This window comes from Neoarius graeffei, chromosome 5, assembly GCF_027579695.1.
Source record: "Neoarius graeffei isolate fNeoGra1 chromosome 5, fNeoGra1.pri, whole genome shotgun sequence".
Lineage (NCBI taxonomy): Eukaryota > Metazoa > Chordata > Actinopteri > Siluriformes > Ariidae > Neoarius > Neoarius graeffei.
This window is the reverse complement of record NC_083573.1, coordinates 75,511,018-75,528,231: the sequence shown is the minus strand read 5'-3', so window position 1 is coordinate 75,528,231 and position 17,214 is coordinate 75,511,018. Positions and strand designations below refer to the sequence as shown.

General features: G+C 42.9%; 1 protein-coding gene across 1 annotated transcript in view; it reads left to right on the top strand.

The window, feature by feature from the left end:
* The window catches only part of lama1 (laminin, alpha 1), a 175,236-nt gene that overhangs the window by 125,857 nt on the left and 32,165 nt on the right, over positions 1 to 17,214 (top strand). Inside the window, exons 29-43 of the mRNA XM_060922407.1 lie at positions 1,096 to 1,236; positions 1,420 to 1,538; positions 1,733 to 2,013; positions 3,510 to 3,652; positions 3,810 to 3,908; positions 3,997 to 4,108; positions 7,103 to 7,259; positions 11,447 to 11,657; positions 11,784 to 11,900; positions 12,132 to 12,295; positions 15,587 to 15,725; positions 15,866 to 15,968; positions 16,108 to 16,224; positions 16,456 to 16,638; positions 16,743 to 16,897. Coding sequence (XP_060778390.1) covers positions 1,096 to 1,236; positions 1,420 to 1,538; positions 1,733 to 2,013; positions 3,510 to 3,652; positions 3,810 to 3,908; positions 3,997 to 4,108; positions 7,103 to 7,259; positions 11,447 to 11,657; positions 11,784 to 11,900; positions 12,132 to 12,295; positions 15,587 to 15,725; positions 15,866 to 15,968; positions 16,108 to 16,224; positions 16,456 to 16,638; positions 16,743 to 16,897 — 2,241 coding nt within the window. The remainder of the gene's footprint in view (positions 1 to 1,095; positions 1,237 to 1,419; positions 1,539 to 1,732; positions 2,014 to 3,509; positions 3,653 to 3,809; positions 3,909 to 3,996; positions 4,109 to 7,102; positions 7,260 to 11,446; positions 11,658 to 11,783; positions 11,901 to 12,131; positions 12,296 to 15,586; positions 15,726 to 15,865; positions 15,969 to 16,107; positions 16,225 to 16,455; positions 16,639 to 16,742; positions 16,898 to 17,214) is intronic.

Sequence of the window (17,214 nt, the reverse complement as noted above, 5' to 3'; positions counted from 1 at the left end):
CCTCTCCCCCCTCAGGAGTGGTCTACCAAGCAAGGCGTGTAATAGTCAGCAAGGTCACAAAGGACCCCAGGGTAACTTCTAAGCAACTGAAGGCCTCTCTCACATCGGCTAATGTTAATGTTCATGAGTCCACCATCAGGAGAACACTGAACAACAATGGTGTGCATGGCAGGGTTGCAAGGAGAAAGCCACTGCTCTCCAAAAGAACATTGCTGCTCATCTGCAGTTTACTAAAGATCACATAGACAAGCCAGAAGGCTATTGGAAAAATGTTTTGTGGACGGATGAGACCAAAATAGAACTTTTTGGTTTAAATGAGAAGCGTCATGTTTGGAGAAAGGAAAACACTGAATTCCAGCATAAGAACCTTATCCCATCTGTGAAACATGGTGGTGGTAGTATCATGGTTTGGGCCTGTTTTGCTGCATCTGGGCCAGGACGGCTTGCCATCATTGATGGAACAATGAATTCTGAATTATACCAGCGAATTCTAAAGGAAAATGTCAGGACATCTGTCCATGAACTGAATCTCAAGAGAAGGTGGGTCATGCAGCAAGACAACAACCCTAAGCACACAAGTCGTTCTACCAAAGAATGGTTAAAGAAGAATAAAGTTAATGTTTTGGAATGGCCAAGTCAAAGTCCTGACCTTAATCCAATCGAAATGTTGTGAAAGGACCTGAAGCGAGCAGTTCATGTGAGGAAACCCACCAACATCCCAGAGTTGAAGCTGTTCTGTCCGGAGGAATGGGTTAAAATTCCTCCAAGCCGGTGTGCAGAACTGATCAACAGTTACCGCAAACGTTTAGTTGCAGTTGTTGCTGCACAGGGGGGTCACACCAGATACTGAAAGCAAAGGTTCACATACTTTTGCCACTCACAGATATATAATATTGGATCATTTTCCTCAATAAATAAATGACCAAGTATAATATTTTTGTCTCATTTGTTTAACTGGGTTCTCTTTATCTACTTTTAGGACTTGTGTGAAAATCTGATGATGTTTTGGGTCATATTTATGCAGAAATATAGAAAATTCTAAAGGGTTCACAAACTTTCAAGCATCACTGTATGTGCTTGCATGTATTTTTGTAGGAATGTGCTCCAGGTTACTATCGGCAACGAGTATCTGAGCTCAATATGAAGGGCAAGAATAGGCCTCTGATTCAGGCCTGTGTGCCCTGCCAGTGTAATAACCATAGCTTGGCATGTGACCTGGACACGGGCGAGTGCCTGGTAAGACAACTTACGTCATCTATATCACGGTTCACCCTCGAACATTGTACTGCCTGTATACCTATTACAACATCAATGTTACAATTACAGGTGTACAGCTTTTGCTTTATTTAACATCTTTTTATTTCTATGAATAGTGAAATACACAGAACTGTTTTTCCTGATTATTTCCTTTTTAATCAGAGCTGTCAGCACCACACAGTGGGAGAGCACTGTAATATATGTGCCCCCGGGTATTATGGCCAGGTGAAGGGATCCATCAGTGATTGTTCACTTTGCGCTTGTCCACTACAAAGCAACAGGTAACAACTCTCACTCCTAGACCCAAAAACTCAACTGTATTTTTGTACAATCATGTCAATGGTTTCAAATTTCTTTAAATGACTGTTCATATTAAATGCTCGTTGCATGTGAAATGCTTGAAGGATGTAATAGTTGATGATAAGAGTAATAAATGACAGATAAAGGGCACTGTCTTTTGGTGGTATTTGTGCAGTTTCAGCCCCACATGTGTATTGGATGGTGTTGGTGATTTCCTGTGTAACGCCTGTAAACCTGGCTACGAGGGACGCTATTGTGAGAGGTGTTCACTGGGTTACTATGGTAACCCCTCACAGCCAGGTGGGAAGTGTGAGGAGTGTGGGTGCAGCAAGAGCGGCTCGCTGCACAACATGTGTGATGCACAAACAGGGAGGTGCGAGTGCAAGACTGGGTTCAGAGGTCATCTGTGTGACCAGTGCGAAGACAGGCACGTCCTCACTGATGACCAGTGTGTGTGTGAGTATCCTGAGACACACACATTGTCAGACCACCATGGTCTGACTATGTGTGGCATTAATGCCTAAACATATTATTTTAGTGTATTTTCATTGACTCTTGATTAAGACTGCCAGATTATTGGTTCTTTCAATGAAATTATCTACTTTAGTTCGGCAGCTTGCTGGGTTACTACTTCATCCACTAATAATTTAGTCATAATAGGTTTTAATTACAAACAGTGCTCATAGGTTACACTCTTCAAATAACCTTTATACAATTAGCTTTTGTGCAAACCTGTAATTTAGTGCTGTTTTATGAAATCTGAACACCAGTTTATATAACTGGAACTCATCAAAGACGATTTAACCATTTAAAATCACATTTTTGTGTTCAGGATCACTTTAAGTTATTAGGAAACTTTAAAGTTCCGAAAAAGGCCTTCAACCTCCCTTTATGTTTAATGATGTAAATAATAATAATAGTAATAATAATTTCAATTTATATAGCGCCTTTCTCAAAACCCAAGGTCGCTTTACAATTATAGGGGAAAAAAAAGTCCACCAAATAAAGGTCAGGATGTCATTCCAATGGTGTAGCAGCCACAGTTCCACCAAAAGGTGCACGAAAACAAGTCCCACACCGCCAGCACAGCCGCCAGGCAACATCACTCGGAACACCACGCCATGGATCCACAAAGCGAGTACAGACGCACCACCATGCAGAGCTCTGGTCTGTCCCAAACCGCCTGCACAGCTGCCGCGATGCCACCAGGCAGCATTGCTCGGAACATCACGCCAAGCACTAAAGAAAGAACGCACAACTTTATTCATCACACACTTGTGAAATTCCTCTCTGCATTTAACCCATCTGAAGCAGTGAACACACACATGCATACACACATACCCAGAGCAGTGGGCAGCTATGATAACAGCGCCCAGGGAGCAGTTGGGAGTTAGGTGCCTCGCTCAAGGGCACCTCAGCCCAAGGCCGTCCCATATTAACCTAACCGCATGTCTTTGGACTGTAGGGGAAACCGGAGCACCCCCACGCAAACACAGGGAGAACATGTAAACTCCACACAGAAAGGCCTCTGCCGGCTGCTGGGCTCGAACCCAGAACCTTCTTTGCTGTGAGGTGACCATGCTAACCACTACACCACCATAAAGCACCGCTGCACAGAGCGCTGGACAACCAAGATGTTAAAATGAGCAACGAGCTCACTGCAGTCCATAGCGAAGAGCACAGGCATCACCCATGGCAAACCAAGGCCTGGAGGGAACCGACACCCAAAACTGGGTCTGGAGCTACACCACAACCGTCGGACAAAAACACTCAAACAAAAGCAAACATCAAACTACACAAACACAAAAAAGAAAAACAAAAGATAAAATAAAAATAAAAAGCTCCGGTGAGAAGCGGCAGCCAGAATGTGCACGGCGTACTCTCAACCGGAAACGGAAATAAATAAATAAATAACCCAAGTCTAACTAATGATTAACTCATCCTTTCTTCAGCATGCAATGACGAATGTACTGGGGTGCTGCTGGATGATGTAGATGCGATAGAGGCCTCGATACGGTCCCTGAACCTCAGTAGTGTCATTCTGGCTCCATACAGCCTGCTGATCAGCCTGGAGAACCAGACCCAAGAGCTTCAGGTAGGCGCACAATCATGAACACGTTACTGATTATTAACCAATCAGAAATAAATACCAACTAGTTTGTTAGTGTTCAATCTGTGCAGGATACAATTATACCTTAGTATTTAAAAAAAAAAAACACTAATGACTGCATTAAATATAACTGTTCATATAGACCAAGTTGTCATTGGAGCAGAACTCAAGCTATCAGTTGAGCAGGGGAGATGAAGATGTAAAACATCTCACTGAACAAATGGATCAACTGCAACAAAAGGTTTTCCTACCACAGCTTACAGTAGATCTGATAGATGATTGAAATATACCTGGTGGCTCTTTCAACACCTTTCCTTCTTCATTTTTAGACGATGAACATATCTGCTTTTGGGGAAGATGTTTTGTTGGCTTCTGAAGAGAGGGGAAATCAAGGAAAAGGCCTTCTCGATCTGATTTCTAACATTCACACTGCCATCCAAGGTACATGATCCTTATATTCATCACTAGAAATGTTGTGACAGGGGCTTTTATATAGTCCTGTACCTTTCAGAGAGAGGTACAGTGGTGCTTGAAAGTTTGTGAACCCTTTAGAATTTTCTATATTTCTGCATAAATATGACCTAAAACATCATCAGATTTTCACACAAGTCCTAAAAGTAGATAAAGAGAACCCAGTTAAACAAATGAGACAAAAATTATAATATTTGGTCATTTATTTATTGAGGAAAATGATTCAATATTACATATCTGTGAGTGGCAAAAGTATGCGAACTTTTGCTTTCAGTATCTGGTGTGACCCCCTTGTGCAGCAATAACTGCAACTAAACGTTTCCGGTAACTGTTGATCAGTCCTGCACACCGGCTTGGAGGAATTTTAGCCCGTTCCTCCGTACAGAACAACTTCAGCTCTGGGATGTTGGTGGGTTTCCTCACATAAACTGCTCGCTTCAGGTCCTTCCACAACATTTCGATTGGATTAAGGTCAGGACTTTGACTTGGCCATTCCAAAACATTAACTTTATTCTTCTTTAACCATTCTTTGGTAGAACGACTTGTGTGCTTAGGGTCATTGTCTTGCTGCATGACCCACCTTCTCTTGAGATTCAGTTCATGGACAGATGTCCTGACATTTTCCTTTAGAATTCGCTGGTATAATTCAGAATTCATTGTTCCATCAATGATGGCAAGCCGTCCTGGCCCAGATGCAGCAAAACAGGCCCAAACCATGATACTACCACCACCATGTTTCACAGATGGGATAAGGTTCTTATGCTGGAATTCAGTGTTTTCCTTTCTCCAAACATAACGCTTCTCATTTAAACCAAAAAGTTATATTTTGGTCTCATCCGTCCCCAAAACATTTTTCCAATAGCCTTCTGGCTTGTCCACATGATCTTTAGCAAACTGCAGACGAACAGCAATGTTCTTTTTGGAGAGCAGTGGCTTTCTCCTTGCAACCCTGCCATGCACACCATTGTTGTTCAGTGTTCTCCTGATGGTGGACTCATGAACATTAACATTAGCTAATGTGAGAGAGGCCTTCAGTTGCTTAGATGTTACCCTGGGGTCCTTTGTGACCTCGCTGACTATTACACGCCTTGCTCTTGGAGTGATCTTTGTTGGTCGACCACTCTTGGGGAGCAGAACAATGGTCTTGAATTTCCTCCATTTGTACACAATCTGTCTGACTGTGGATTGGTGGAGTCCAAACTCTTTAGAGATGGTTTTGTAACCTTTTCCAGCCTGATGAGCATCAACAACGCTTTTTCTGAGGTCCTCAGAGATCTCCTTTGTTCGTGCCATGATACACTTCCACAAACATGTGTTGTGAAGATCAGACTTTGACAGATCCCTGTTCTTTAAATAAAACAGGGTGTTTAGCATGCAGTGGGAACACCCCGGACACATACATCCACGCTGTCTGGCATTGCACCCCGATCCATAGGTTCTGGATAAAAGTCACAGATTCACTCACCTCTATCCTTGGCCATCACATCCCAGCAACCCCTTCCCTCTGCATACTAGGAGATACAGCTTGAACCAACCTTAACACCACAGACAATAAATTTCTTCTAGTAGCACTAACTTTCACCAAGAAAACAATCCTCATGAACTGGAATTCAAAGAACTCAATCCACATTACCCATTGGAAAAACTTGCTAGCAAATTATATATTATTGGACAATCATACCTCTCCCAACTTACTCCACACTCAGAATACACACTCCCCTTGGTCATCTTACCTCACCTTTTTACAGACTTGACCTGGCCCTCTGTGCCTGAGATCCAGTCCCAACGCCACACCCAAATATTCCTCCATAATCGTTAATACTTAGCCATACATATTAGGAAAAGGAGGATGGAAGCTAGAATCTCTTATCTCTGTTTGTTTATGTACTTCATTTATTAATTTTTCCCACCACTCCCTCCCTCTCTCTGCTACCGTCTTCCCTCCCCCACTTCATCTACTCCTGTTATACCTGGGCATCTGGGATGGTGTGGACAGCTCTACCCTGTCTGGCTGTCAGGTGGGACTGGCGTTGGTTGGTGCCATTGGGAGGGTTGATGGGTCAGGGTTCCCCTTCGGGTCAGGGTCCCGAGGTCCTCTCAGCACCCCGCCCACCCCACGCATGCACTCTGATACCTGCCTATTCTTGGTATTGCACAGCGCGCCTTATCCTCTTTTAAATGCTCTACACAGTAGGAAGCACACACCATTTGCCCACCTTCAACAAGAACAGCATGATAGACTAGGGCAGGGGAGGAGTGCATGTGGGAAACCTCTGTACTGTAGGTGCTTCGCTGCACTCCTCGCTTCTTTTAATGCAAATACATTTTAGAGGAGGCTTATATCTTTGATTATATAGGGTGCGGGGGGCGTGTAGGTGGAGATCTGGGCAGGTTTTCACCCTGCACGCCCTCTTCTTTTAATGCAGTACACTTTAGAGAAGGCACACATTCTTGTCATATACAGTCATATATAGGATAGGTAGGGCGTGTTGTGCGGAGGTTATGGGGGGCTGGTGTTGGTGTGTGGGGGCCCGGAGCCCTGCCTCATGCAGTACCTCCCCCTCCCCTCTGTCATCCCATCATGACTTAGCCCACTCACACCTGATTTGTCATCCCATTGGTTGAAAACACCTGACTAATTTCACCTTCAAATTAACTGCTAATCCTAGAGGTTCACGTACTTTTACCACTCACAGATATGTAATATTGGATCATTTTCCTCAATAAATAAATGACCAAGTATTATATTTTTGTCTCATTTGTTTAACTGGGTTCTCTTTATCTACTTTTAGGACTTGTGTGAAAATCTGATGATGTTTTAGGTCATATTTATGCAGAAATATAGAAAATTCTAAAGGGTTCACAAACTTTCAAGCACCACTGTACAGTATATGATGAAGCAGCACTCTTTACAAATGACTGGTTAAAATGAACTGTCACTCATATGGCTTGGTGTGGTCTTAGTTGTGGAAGAGGAGGTAAGCAATCTCAATGAGACAGTGAGAGAGGAGATGGAGGAAGGACACAGTGCTGTTCTGCTGGGACAGATGGAGGCCATGTTGGAGAAGATTAGGATCATCAACTTGGGCAACAGCAACAGCACTGCTGAAGAAGAACTCAGGTAAGTTATTTAAAGGAGAACTGAAGTCATTTTTAAACTTGCTTTATTTCTTAATTAACGTGTTATTCAATTACGTTTTCGGTTTTAGTAACCTTATATCGTGACTCGTATTGGCAACTAATTCCAGTTAAATATTATACTTATTGGCCTATTCGGTTTTTAGCCATGTTGAATTTAGTTCGTTTGGTCCACGGTAGGCGTTGCTTATCCGTGCGATCTTCACAAGACTTGTGCGAGACTTTGAAACGTCAAGTGTCAGCCAGGTGTCAGTGCCGCCATTTTGAAAACTGTTTTCCAAACGAAATATTGCACAAAAACGAGTTGAAATGACGATTACTGCCTACTTTTTTCAAACTTTCCTGATTGCTATCAAAACAAACAAAACTGCTGGCTTGATTACATCAGCATTCGAAAGAGGACGCGCGTCTTTTGACAACCCCTGTGTCTGAAATCGTTCCCTACTCACTATATTTCCCAAAAAGAATCGGCCCAGCGAGCTGAACGACTTCCGACCGGTAGCACTCACGTCACATCTGATGAAGACGTTGGAGCGGCTCTTCCTCAGCCTCCTCAGACCCCAGGTACAACATGCCCAGGACTGTCTGCAGTTTCTGTACTGGGCAGGTGTCGGTGTGGAAGACGCCATCCTCTACCTGCTACACCGAGCCCACTCGCATCTGGATAAGGGAAATGGCACAGTGAGGATCCTCTTCTTGGACTTCTCAAGTGCCTTCAACACCATCCAGCCCCTACTGCTTCAGGACAAACTGAACAGGATGCGAGTGGACCCCTGCCTAGTCACCTGGATCTCCAGCTACCTCACTGACGGGCCGCAGTACGTCAGGCTGAAGGACATCACGTCTGACACTGTGATTAGCAGTACCGGAGCACCCCAGGGCACGGTGCTGGCCCCTCTTCTCTTCACCCTGTACACCGTGGACTTCTGCTACAACTCGGAGCTGTGTCACATTCAGAAGTTTGCCGATGACACAGCCATCGTTGGGTGTATCAGTGACAACAGAGAGGAGGAGTATAGGAGCCTGGTGAGGGACTTTGCTGTGTGGTGCAACAGGAACCATCTGCAGCTCAACACCTCGAAGACCAAGGAGCTGGTCATTGACTTTGGGAGGTCCAGACCAAGGTCACGACCAGTTCTGATCGAGGGAGTCGAGGTGGAGGCTGTGGATTCCTACACGTACCTCGGGCTGTAGCTGGACAGCAAGCTGGACTGGACTTGCAACACCAATCACTTATACAGGAAGGGACAGAGCAGGCTGTACTTCCTTAGGAGGATGCGGTCCTTTAACATCTGCAGGAAACTCCTGTGGATGTTCTATCAGTCTGTGGTCACCAGTGTCCTGTTTTACACCGTGGTGTGCTGGGGGGGCAGCACATCCAAGAAGGACACATCCAGGCTGGACAAACTGATCAGGTGGGCCGGCTCTGTGGTCGGCATGAAGCTGGACTCTCTGGTGACGGTGGCAGAGAAGAGGTCTATGGACAAGCTACTGAACATCATGGACAAGCTACTGAACATCATGGACAATGCCAGTCACCCTCTGCACACCATCATCAGCAACCAGAGGAGCCTGTTCAGTGACAGAATGCTCCTTCCCAAGTGCAGGACTAACAGACTCAAAAACTCCTTTGTCCCTCACGCCATCAGACTGTACAACTCCTCTCTGGGGGAGAGGAGGGGGAACAGGAGGACAGAGGACGGGAAGGAGCAGTAGCCCAGCCTAACAATAAGCAATACTGGACAATGTGCAATATAAAGTGCAATATCTCTCCTACTGCCCCCCTTATCCCCACCTTTTTTTCCCCTCCTTCCCCCCTCCCCCTTCCTCTCTTCCCCATATCTTATTATTTTTATATATTTGTATAGGTAAATACTTAATTTATTTTAATTTATCTAGAAGTTTTCTCTATTTCTTTTCTCTGTTTATCTGTAATGATGCTGCTGGAATCTTAATTTCCCTAAGGGAACCCTCCCAAAGGGATCAATAAAGTTTTATCTAATCCAATCTAATATAGGGCACTATATAGTGAGGACGCCATTTTCTAGTGCTGTCCGAAACCTTAGTGAGGCTTATTTATACCCTATATAGTGCGCTCAAAGTATCCCACAATGCATCACGAAAAGTAGTGTACAACCGATGGTCACTAACCAAAGCAATATATCCCATCATGCATTGTGGTCACGCTGAAAGAAATCAAATTAAAAGTCTCAAATTTGATTTAATAAAAGTCAGCAGCAAAGAAGAATATATTCAGCCTTGATTTAAAAAAACTGAAAGATGCAGGTACTTTGTATTGATTAATGTGGGAAATGCGCTCAGTGTAATATGGATTTATCACAAATACATGCATGTGTTTATTATTTTGAAAACCCACCAGCCGACTGATCTGGCATGTTTTAATTGTACGACAGCAATGACGTAAATAACAGCACGACGAACTAGTGTCCAAAAGCATTTTTTTTTCCATTTTACCAATGAGCTCACTATATAGTCCTCTATCTAGTAATTCCCTGTATAGGGAGTAGGGAGTAGTGAATGAGTGAGCGATTTCAGACACAGGGAACGTTGGCAGGTGTCGGTCACTTTGATTTCCGCTGTACATTTTACTTCCGGGGTGGCACGGTGGTGTAGTGGTTAGCGCTGTCGCCTCACAGCAAGAAGGTCCTGGGTTCGATCCCCGTGGCCGGCGAGGGCCTTTCTGTGTGGAGTTTGCATGTTCTCCCCGTGTCCGCGTGGGTTTCCTCCGGGTGCTCCGGTTTCCCCCACAGTCCAAAGACATGCAGGTTAGGTTAACTGGTGACTCTAAATTGACCATAGGTGTGAATGTGAGTGTGAATGGTTGTCTGTGTCTATGTGTCAGCCCTGTGATGACCTGGCGACTTGTCCAGGGTGTACCCCGCCTTTCGCCCGTAGTCAGCTGGGATAGGCTCCAGCTTGCCTGCGACCCTGTGGAGGGATAAAGCGGCTAGAGATAATGAGATGAGATGAGATTTTACTTCCGTCCTACGATGTCTCACACAGGTCTCAACGAATCTCGTTTACGGCCATTGCTTTGACATATGGACTGATATATTACAGAGCATATTTCAAACACTCATAACTTGCTATAGCAGTGACAAAATAGCTATCAAAAATGCATTCCTATATTTAATAAAATGAGATAAATAGAATTTTATGCTAAAAAATTTGCCTTCAGTTCCCCTTTAGTAGTGTTGTCGTCAAGACCGCCTAAACCGAGACTAAGCCATGACCAAGAACAAAGTGTATTGAGACCAAGACAAGACCAAAACTTTGAGGAGTTGAGATCAAGTCAAGACCAAGATGAAGGCAGGGCTCGAGACCGAGTTAAGACCAGGACCTGACCAGTGGGTGTGAAGGGGGTGGGGAGCGGTGACAGCCGTTAACAGGACAAAAAACAGGACCGTTAACATTTCAAATTAAGCCTCGGTCACAACCGGCCGTACGTGCTCCTACGGCCGGTCTATGAGCAAAAAATGCATGGAGGGCGCGCGTGTGACGTGCTGATTTTCGAGCCATAGACTGGCCGCAGACCGGCCGCAGAGGTTCTTTGTCATGTCAAACAAACTCTACAGGCGCTTACATTTTTTCAGGTTGCAAGACATACTTAAGGCCAACGTGTGTCTTTCTCCACGAACAAAAAAAATCGCAGCGATTTGGGAAATGCCAAAAATCGCACGGCCAAAAAATCGTACGTCCGGTTGTGACCTAGGCTTTAGCAATGAAATGTTGCATTTGAAGCAGGAAATTTTACATCTAATCACAGTAATGATGTTAACAAATAAATCAGACAATGCACAGGCAATTTAGTGAAATCCCCGCAGTTGTGGTCTTGACCGGTCTTGAAATAAAATCCGGAGTCTTCTATATCCGAGACCGAGACAAGATAGAGTGGAAATGTGGTCGGTTCGGAGATGAGACCGAGACCTTCAAAAAAACCGGTCTTAAGTACTACAGCACTATTATTTAACATGCTTTACCACGGTATTACCGGTATGTGTATTACAATTTGTTGATTCACTAACATTAGCTAGCATATAGCTTAGAATACGATTAGCTGCATGAGTCATTAAAAATCGTAAAAAGAAAATAATGTACAGCATACTAAAGCTGGATTATTCATTGTTTAAATGCATAATATGTTTGCAGTGCTGCAGTCATGGTGCTCGACAGCGTGCAAAAAGAAATAGTGGAACCCTCCGATCAAACCGAGACTCTGAAGCACAACATCTCCACTAACCTAGCCAGGCATCACCAGTATCTCCAGGATGTCCAGGAGCTCCTGAACACAGCCAGGAATCGCAATAATCACACAGAACATCATCTGATGAATATCCACATCAGTTTGGAGGCATACCAGGTGAGTGGTTCTCTTGAGATGGGCAGGCATTTGTTCAGATGCTTGGCTGTTTATTAGGATGGGATTCTCAATAAAAGAACTATTTTATTGTCATGTAAAGTCATGGTACATGAAATGTTTCAACAGACTTTGAGGCATAATTTGAGCAGTCAGAATCAGTCAGTGGAGGCACATCTGGAAGAAGCTCAGGATTTTTTGACTGATGCACTCCACATTGCTGAAGACATGCGCAATCTCACAGCGGTGAGTCTGGATATTTTACTGTTACGTTCAATTACTAGAACCTTTATGCAGCAACTATTGCAAAGAATATAGTACTCCCAATAATCTATTGTGATCTAATGTATCTAGTTTTGCAGAATTTAAAGCTAATGTCTAATGTGATTGATTAATGGGTGGTGTTTTGAGTATGAAGGCACATGATGTCGGTCGAATGTTGGTGTATGGCGTTGGTGTTTGTCACTGGTTAATCAGAGGCTGGAGGAGGCGAAAGAGGAGCTGCTGCAGTGGAGTCCCACTATGAGGAAACATGTGGACACTCTAGTGATGGAGCTGACCAAAAGAGATGCACTACAGTTAGTGTACCGAGCAGAGGACCACACCCAAGCACTCAGGATAGAAGCACAGGCAATCTTTAGGTGTGTATCCATGTGTGTCTGCGAGAGAGAGTGATGTTTGATATTTGAAGTTATTGTATATGCATAATCTTTAAACTTAAAAAAAACTACCTAGTTACATGGATCACGTAGCTCATTGCAACTGCACTGATAACATCTCATCTCATTATCTGTAGCCGCTTTATCCTGTTCTACAGGGTCGCAGGCAAGCTGGAGCCTATCCCAGCTGACTACGGGCGAAAGGCGGGGTACACCCTGGACAAGTCGCCAGGTCATCACAGGGCGACACATAGACACAGACAACCATTCACACTCACATTCACACCTACGGTCAATTTAGAGTCACCAGTTAACCTAACCTGCATGTCTTTGGACTGTGGGGGAAACCGGAGCACCCGGAGGAAACCCACGCGGACACGGGGAGAACATGCAAACTTCGCACAGAAAGGTCCTCATCGGCCACGGGGCTCGAATCCGGACCTTCTTGCTGTGAGGCGACAGCGCTAACCACTACACCACCGTGCTGCCCCATCTATAATATCTATGAGGATCAAATATAATTAATAATTATTCCACGAAATCAAGTTGTACATGAGCTGATAGCTGACGAGGCACGTAACATTGAGTTGGCTATAAGGCCACACCAATTTAATTAGTTGGTGCTCGGATTTTTTCAGGAAAAATATGAAGCGAGCGCACAAAATAAAAATAAAATTTAAAAAATGCTCTGACGTTAAAATTAGCGGTGGAAATAGAGGGCTTTCATAATAGAGAAACAAAACAAAGACATTATTGTTACACATTTCATATGGCTCTTTTAATAGTTTCTTATTTCCACCCATATGCATTAAGGACTAGCTCTGGCTGCACGTCTTTTATCAGGCAAACCAGTAAACAGATAGGCTAAATAAACGATTGAATTACAGTCAATTGAACATCTACAATGCACAGAAAAAAAGATTTGACCAGGAGTAGGCTACTTCTGATGGCTAAATACTTCGAATGATTTTTTTGTTTGCCCTTCACATCATCTCATCTCATTATCTGTAGCCGCTTTATCCTGTTCTACAGGGTCGCAGGCAAGCTGGAGCCTATCCCAGCTGACTACGGGCGAAAGGCGGGGTACACCCTGGACAAGTCACCAGGTCATCACAGGGCTGACACATAGACACAGACAACCATTCACACTCACATTCACACCTACGGTCAATTTAGAGTCACCAGTTAACCTAACCTGCATGTCTTTGGACTGTGGGGGAAACCGGAGCACCCGGAGGAAACCCACGCGGACACGGGGAGAACATGCAAACTCCACACAGAAAGGCCCTCGCCGGCCACGGGGCTCGAACCCGGACCTTCTTGCTGTGAGGCGACAGCGCTAACCACTACACCACCGTGCCGCCGCCCCTCACATCAATCAATCAATGAAATATATAAATCAAACCCACCTCCACAGAGTTGTTGTCCAAGCTGGCACATCGCAGGGTAACAAGCTCACGGCATCTTGAGTACAACTGTGCAAAGTTTTCCCCCTCTTGAATTTCGACACATCTGTCAAAGATTTTACGCTTCTGTTCGCTGAATATCCTAACAATCACAAACAGGCTTTGCAGGATTCCCCTCCACAGGCATGTTTCTTCCACAAGTCTTTATCTAAAGTGAAAGGGGCGATTTGATTTGTTTTCGACGTCACGTGACCTCAACCTGCAGTTGATTTCGATTTTTTTTTTTCATTTTGCATTTTTTTCAAGCGGCGATTCAGAGAACCAACAAATCGAATTGGTGTGGCCTAAGCCATGTACGATGAGACTGAATGGAGTAACTGTTTTATTCTATCCACATTCACTGGATTTTGAGAAACAGAGCACTTTTTTTTATTTTTTGCAAATTTGATAAATAAAAACTTTATACAAAACATCCAACAAAATCATTCCCGCTTAGAATGTAAACAATCCTGCGAAATGACAGTAGCAATTTGTGAATAATAATTCTTGAAAAATTAAAAAAAAGATATGCTCTTACCATCAAATGCTTTTATTCCATATTTTGTTGCTTTTTTTGTATTTTTGGGGGGTGGTGGTGATGGGGGTGTGCGTTTCTTCTTCTTTAGGTTTTTTTTTTAGGTACATTACCGCCACCGACTGAACTGGAGTGTGGAACAGGAGATATTTTTTTTGGGGGGGGACGACACTTTTCCTGTGTCCGAAATCACTCCCTACTCACTATATAAGGCACTATATAGTGAGGTCGCCATTTTGTAGTGCTGTCTGAAACAATCGTGAGCATTATTACACCCTATATCGTGCACTCAAAGTATCCCACAATGCATCACAAAAAGTAGAGTACAACCGATGGTCACTAACCAAAGCGATCTATCCCATCATACATTGCGGTTGCGCTGAAAGAAATCAAATTAAAAGCCTCAAATTTGGTTTAATAAAAGGCAGCGGCAAAGAAGAAAGTATTCAGCCTTGATTTAAAAGAACTGAAAGATGCAGGTACTTTGTATTGATTAATGTGGGAAATGCGCTCAGTGTAATATGGATTTATCACAAAAATACATGCATGTGTTTATTATTTTGAAAACCCACCAGTTGACTGATCTGGCACGTTTTAATTGTACGACAGTAATGACGTAAATACCAGCGCGACGGACTAGTGTCCGAAAGCGGTGTTTTTTGTTTTTTGTTTTTCATTTTACCAATGAGCTCACTATATAGTCCTCTATATAGTAATTCCCTGTATAGGGAGTAGGGAGTAGTGAACGAGTGAGCGATTTTGGACACAGGGTATACAGTGCCTTGCAAAAGTATTCATACCCCTTGAACTTTTTCACATTTTTCCACCTTACAACCACGAGCTTAAAAGTTTTTTATTGAGATTTTATGTGATAGACCAACACAGAGTAGCACATAATTGTGAAGTGAAATGAAAATGGTAAATGGTCTTCAAAATTTTAATCTCAATAAAAAACTTTTAAGTTCGTGGTTGTAAGGTGGAAAAATGTGAAAAAGTTCAAGGGGTATGAATACGGTACTTTTGCAAAGCACTGTATTCTTTTAGTAATTTCTGTTTCTTTTAAATACTTGATTACAATTTTTGGGGTTTCGTTTTCGAGTAGATTTTTTATTTCATCTTCGGACGGTTCAATAACATGCTCCGCCATTTTGTTTTTCTCGACTCATAGTATATGAACTGATATCCTAGTAGTAGAGTAGCCAATCAGAGCGTGCGATTGCACATATCCAGTGAATGTGGATAGAATAAAAGCCATTATGCAGTGGCTGTGATATGTTTTTTGTTGTTGTGCAGTACTTTGTCTGAGGTTAGAGAAGCATCACTGAATGCCACCACCACTTTTCGGGGAATCTCTGATGTCAGTGCCAAGATCCAACAGGCTGAAGATGTGGCACTGTCAGTCAATCAGAATGCTAGTTATGCTCTTAACCTGGTGAGTCAATCCAACACACGTTTGAGTTTTGTGGAATAAATCTTAAACATTTATTTCAATCTTGGTTGTTCATCTAGTTTTAAAAGAACTCAGTGTCACATTGCTTTTTTTTGTTTTGTTTTTACCACTTTTCCAAAAAGACGTTACATTCAAACGGGTCCTTAACTGAACTGGGCAAACAAGCCGTGCAGAGAATCTTAAAGTTTCTAAATGAAAGTGTAGATTTGAATAAGTACACTGAAGGTTAGTGGACACACACACACACACACACACACACACACACACACACACACACACAGATATACAAATGACTATACAACAGAAATCTAAATGAATCCATATATTCTGGTTATATCTTATTTATGTTTGTCTCATTTCTCAGGGCTTGTATTGAACGTCAGTGCTGTAAATAGCAAGCTCAGCGGAGTCAGAGCGAGTGTGCACAACTTCTCTCGGCTGCTCCCTGAGGCTCTGATCAACCTGGAGAACCTGCCCGGTGGTGAGTCTCCGTAGGCATTACAAACATAACCACAATGTCAGGGCCTGCCTCTCTGACTAATGCTGTGTATATTCCTGTTGTCTACTGACACTACTATTAGTACAAACTTAAACATGCGAACTTATTAATACAAACACAAATACAGCAGCTCGATTCTCATTATTTTAAATCTTAACATTTATGTATTATAATCTTAACATGTTATCTGAGTCAGTACTTCTCTTTGTGCAGGAAATAGAGAGCAAGTTCTGGAGGCAAAGCAGCAAGCAGCCAAAGCCAATGCCTCATTACAGAAAGCTCTAGAGCGTTTGGAGGACTACCGCATAAAGCTAAAGGCATCATCTTCAGCTGTGAGCTCAGCCAGAAACAGCGCTAGTACTGTTACTAAGATGGTTAAAGACTCTGAGGACACTGGTGAGTTCCTATATTGTTTATTTCATTATTCATATAACGTACAAACCCTCAGTATACAACACAGTTCTGCGTTTATTCAGTTAATTATTGCTCTCTTTTATTAGCCAGTGCAGCTGAATCTAAGCTAAAAGAGGCTCAGTTGCGTACAGAGAGACTCTTTGACAGGTTACAACCCCTGAAGTTGCTGGGAGAGAACTTGAGCAGGAACCTGTCTGAGATAAAGGAGATGATCAACCAGGTCCGAAAGCAAGCAGCTTCGGTCAGTGTTATTTTGTTGTTTTGTTTTATATATATATATATATATATATATATATATATATATATATATATATATATATATATAGTGGTGCTTGAAAGTTTGTGAACCCTTTAGAATTTTCTGTATTTCTGTATAAATATGACTTAAGTTTGCATCCTTCTTCAAAGGTAAAATTGATAAAATACGGCAGAATATTGCTCATAATATATCTCAGTTGCAAAAAATTGAAAAACTGCAATCACCAATGACACAGATAGATAACTTCAACACAATGTCAGAATTTTGTTTAATTGATTATGAGACTCTTGAAAAAACTG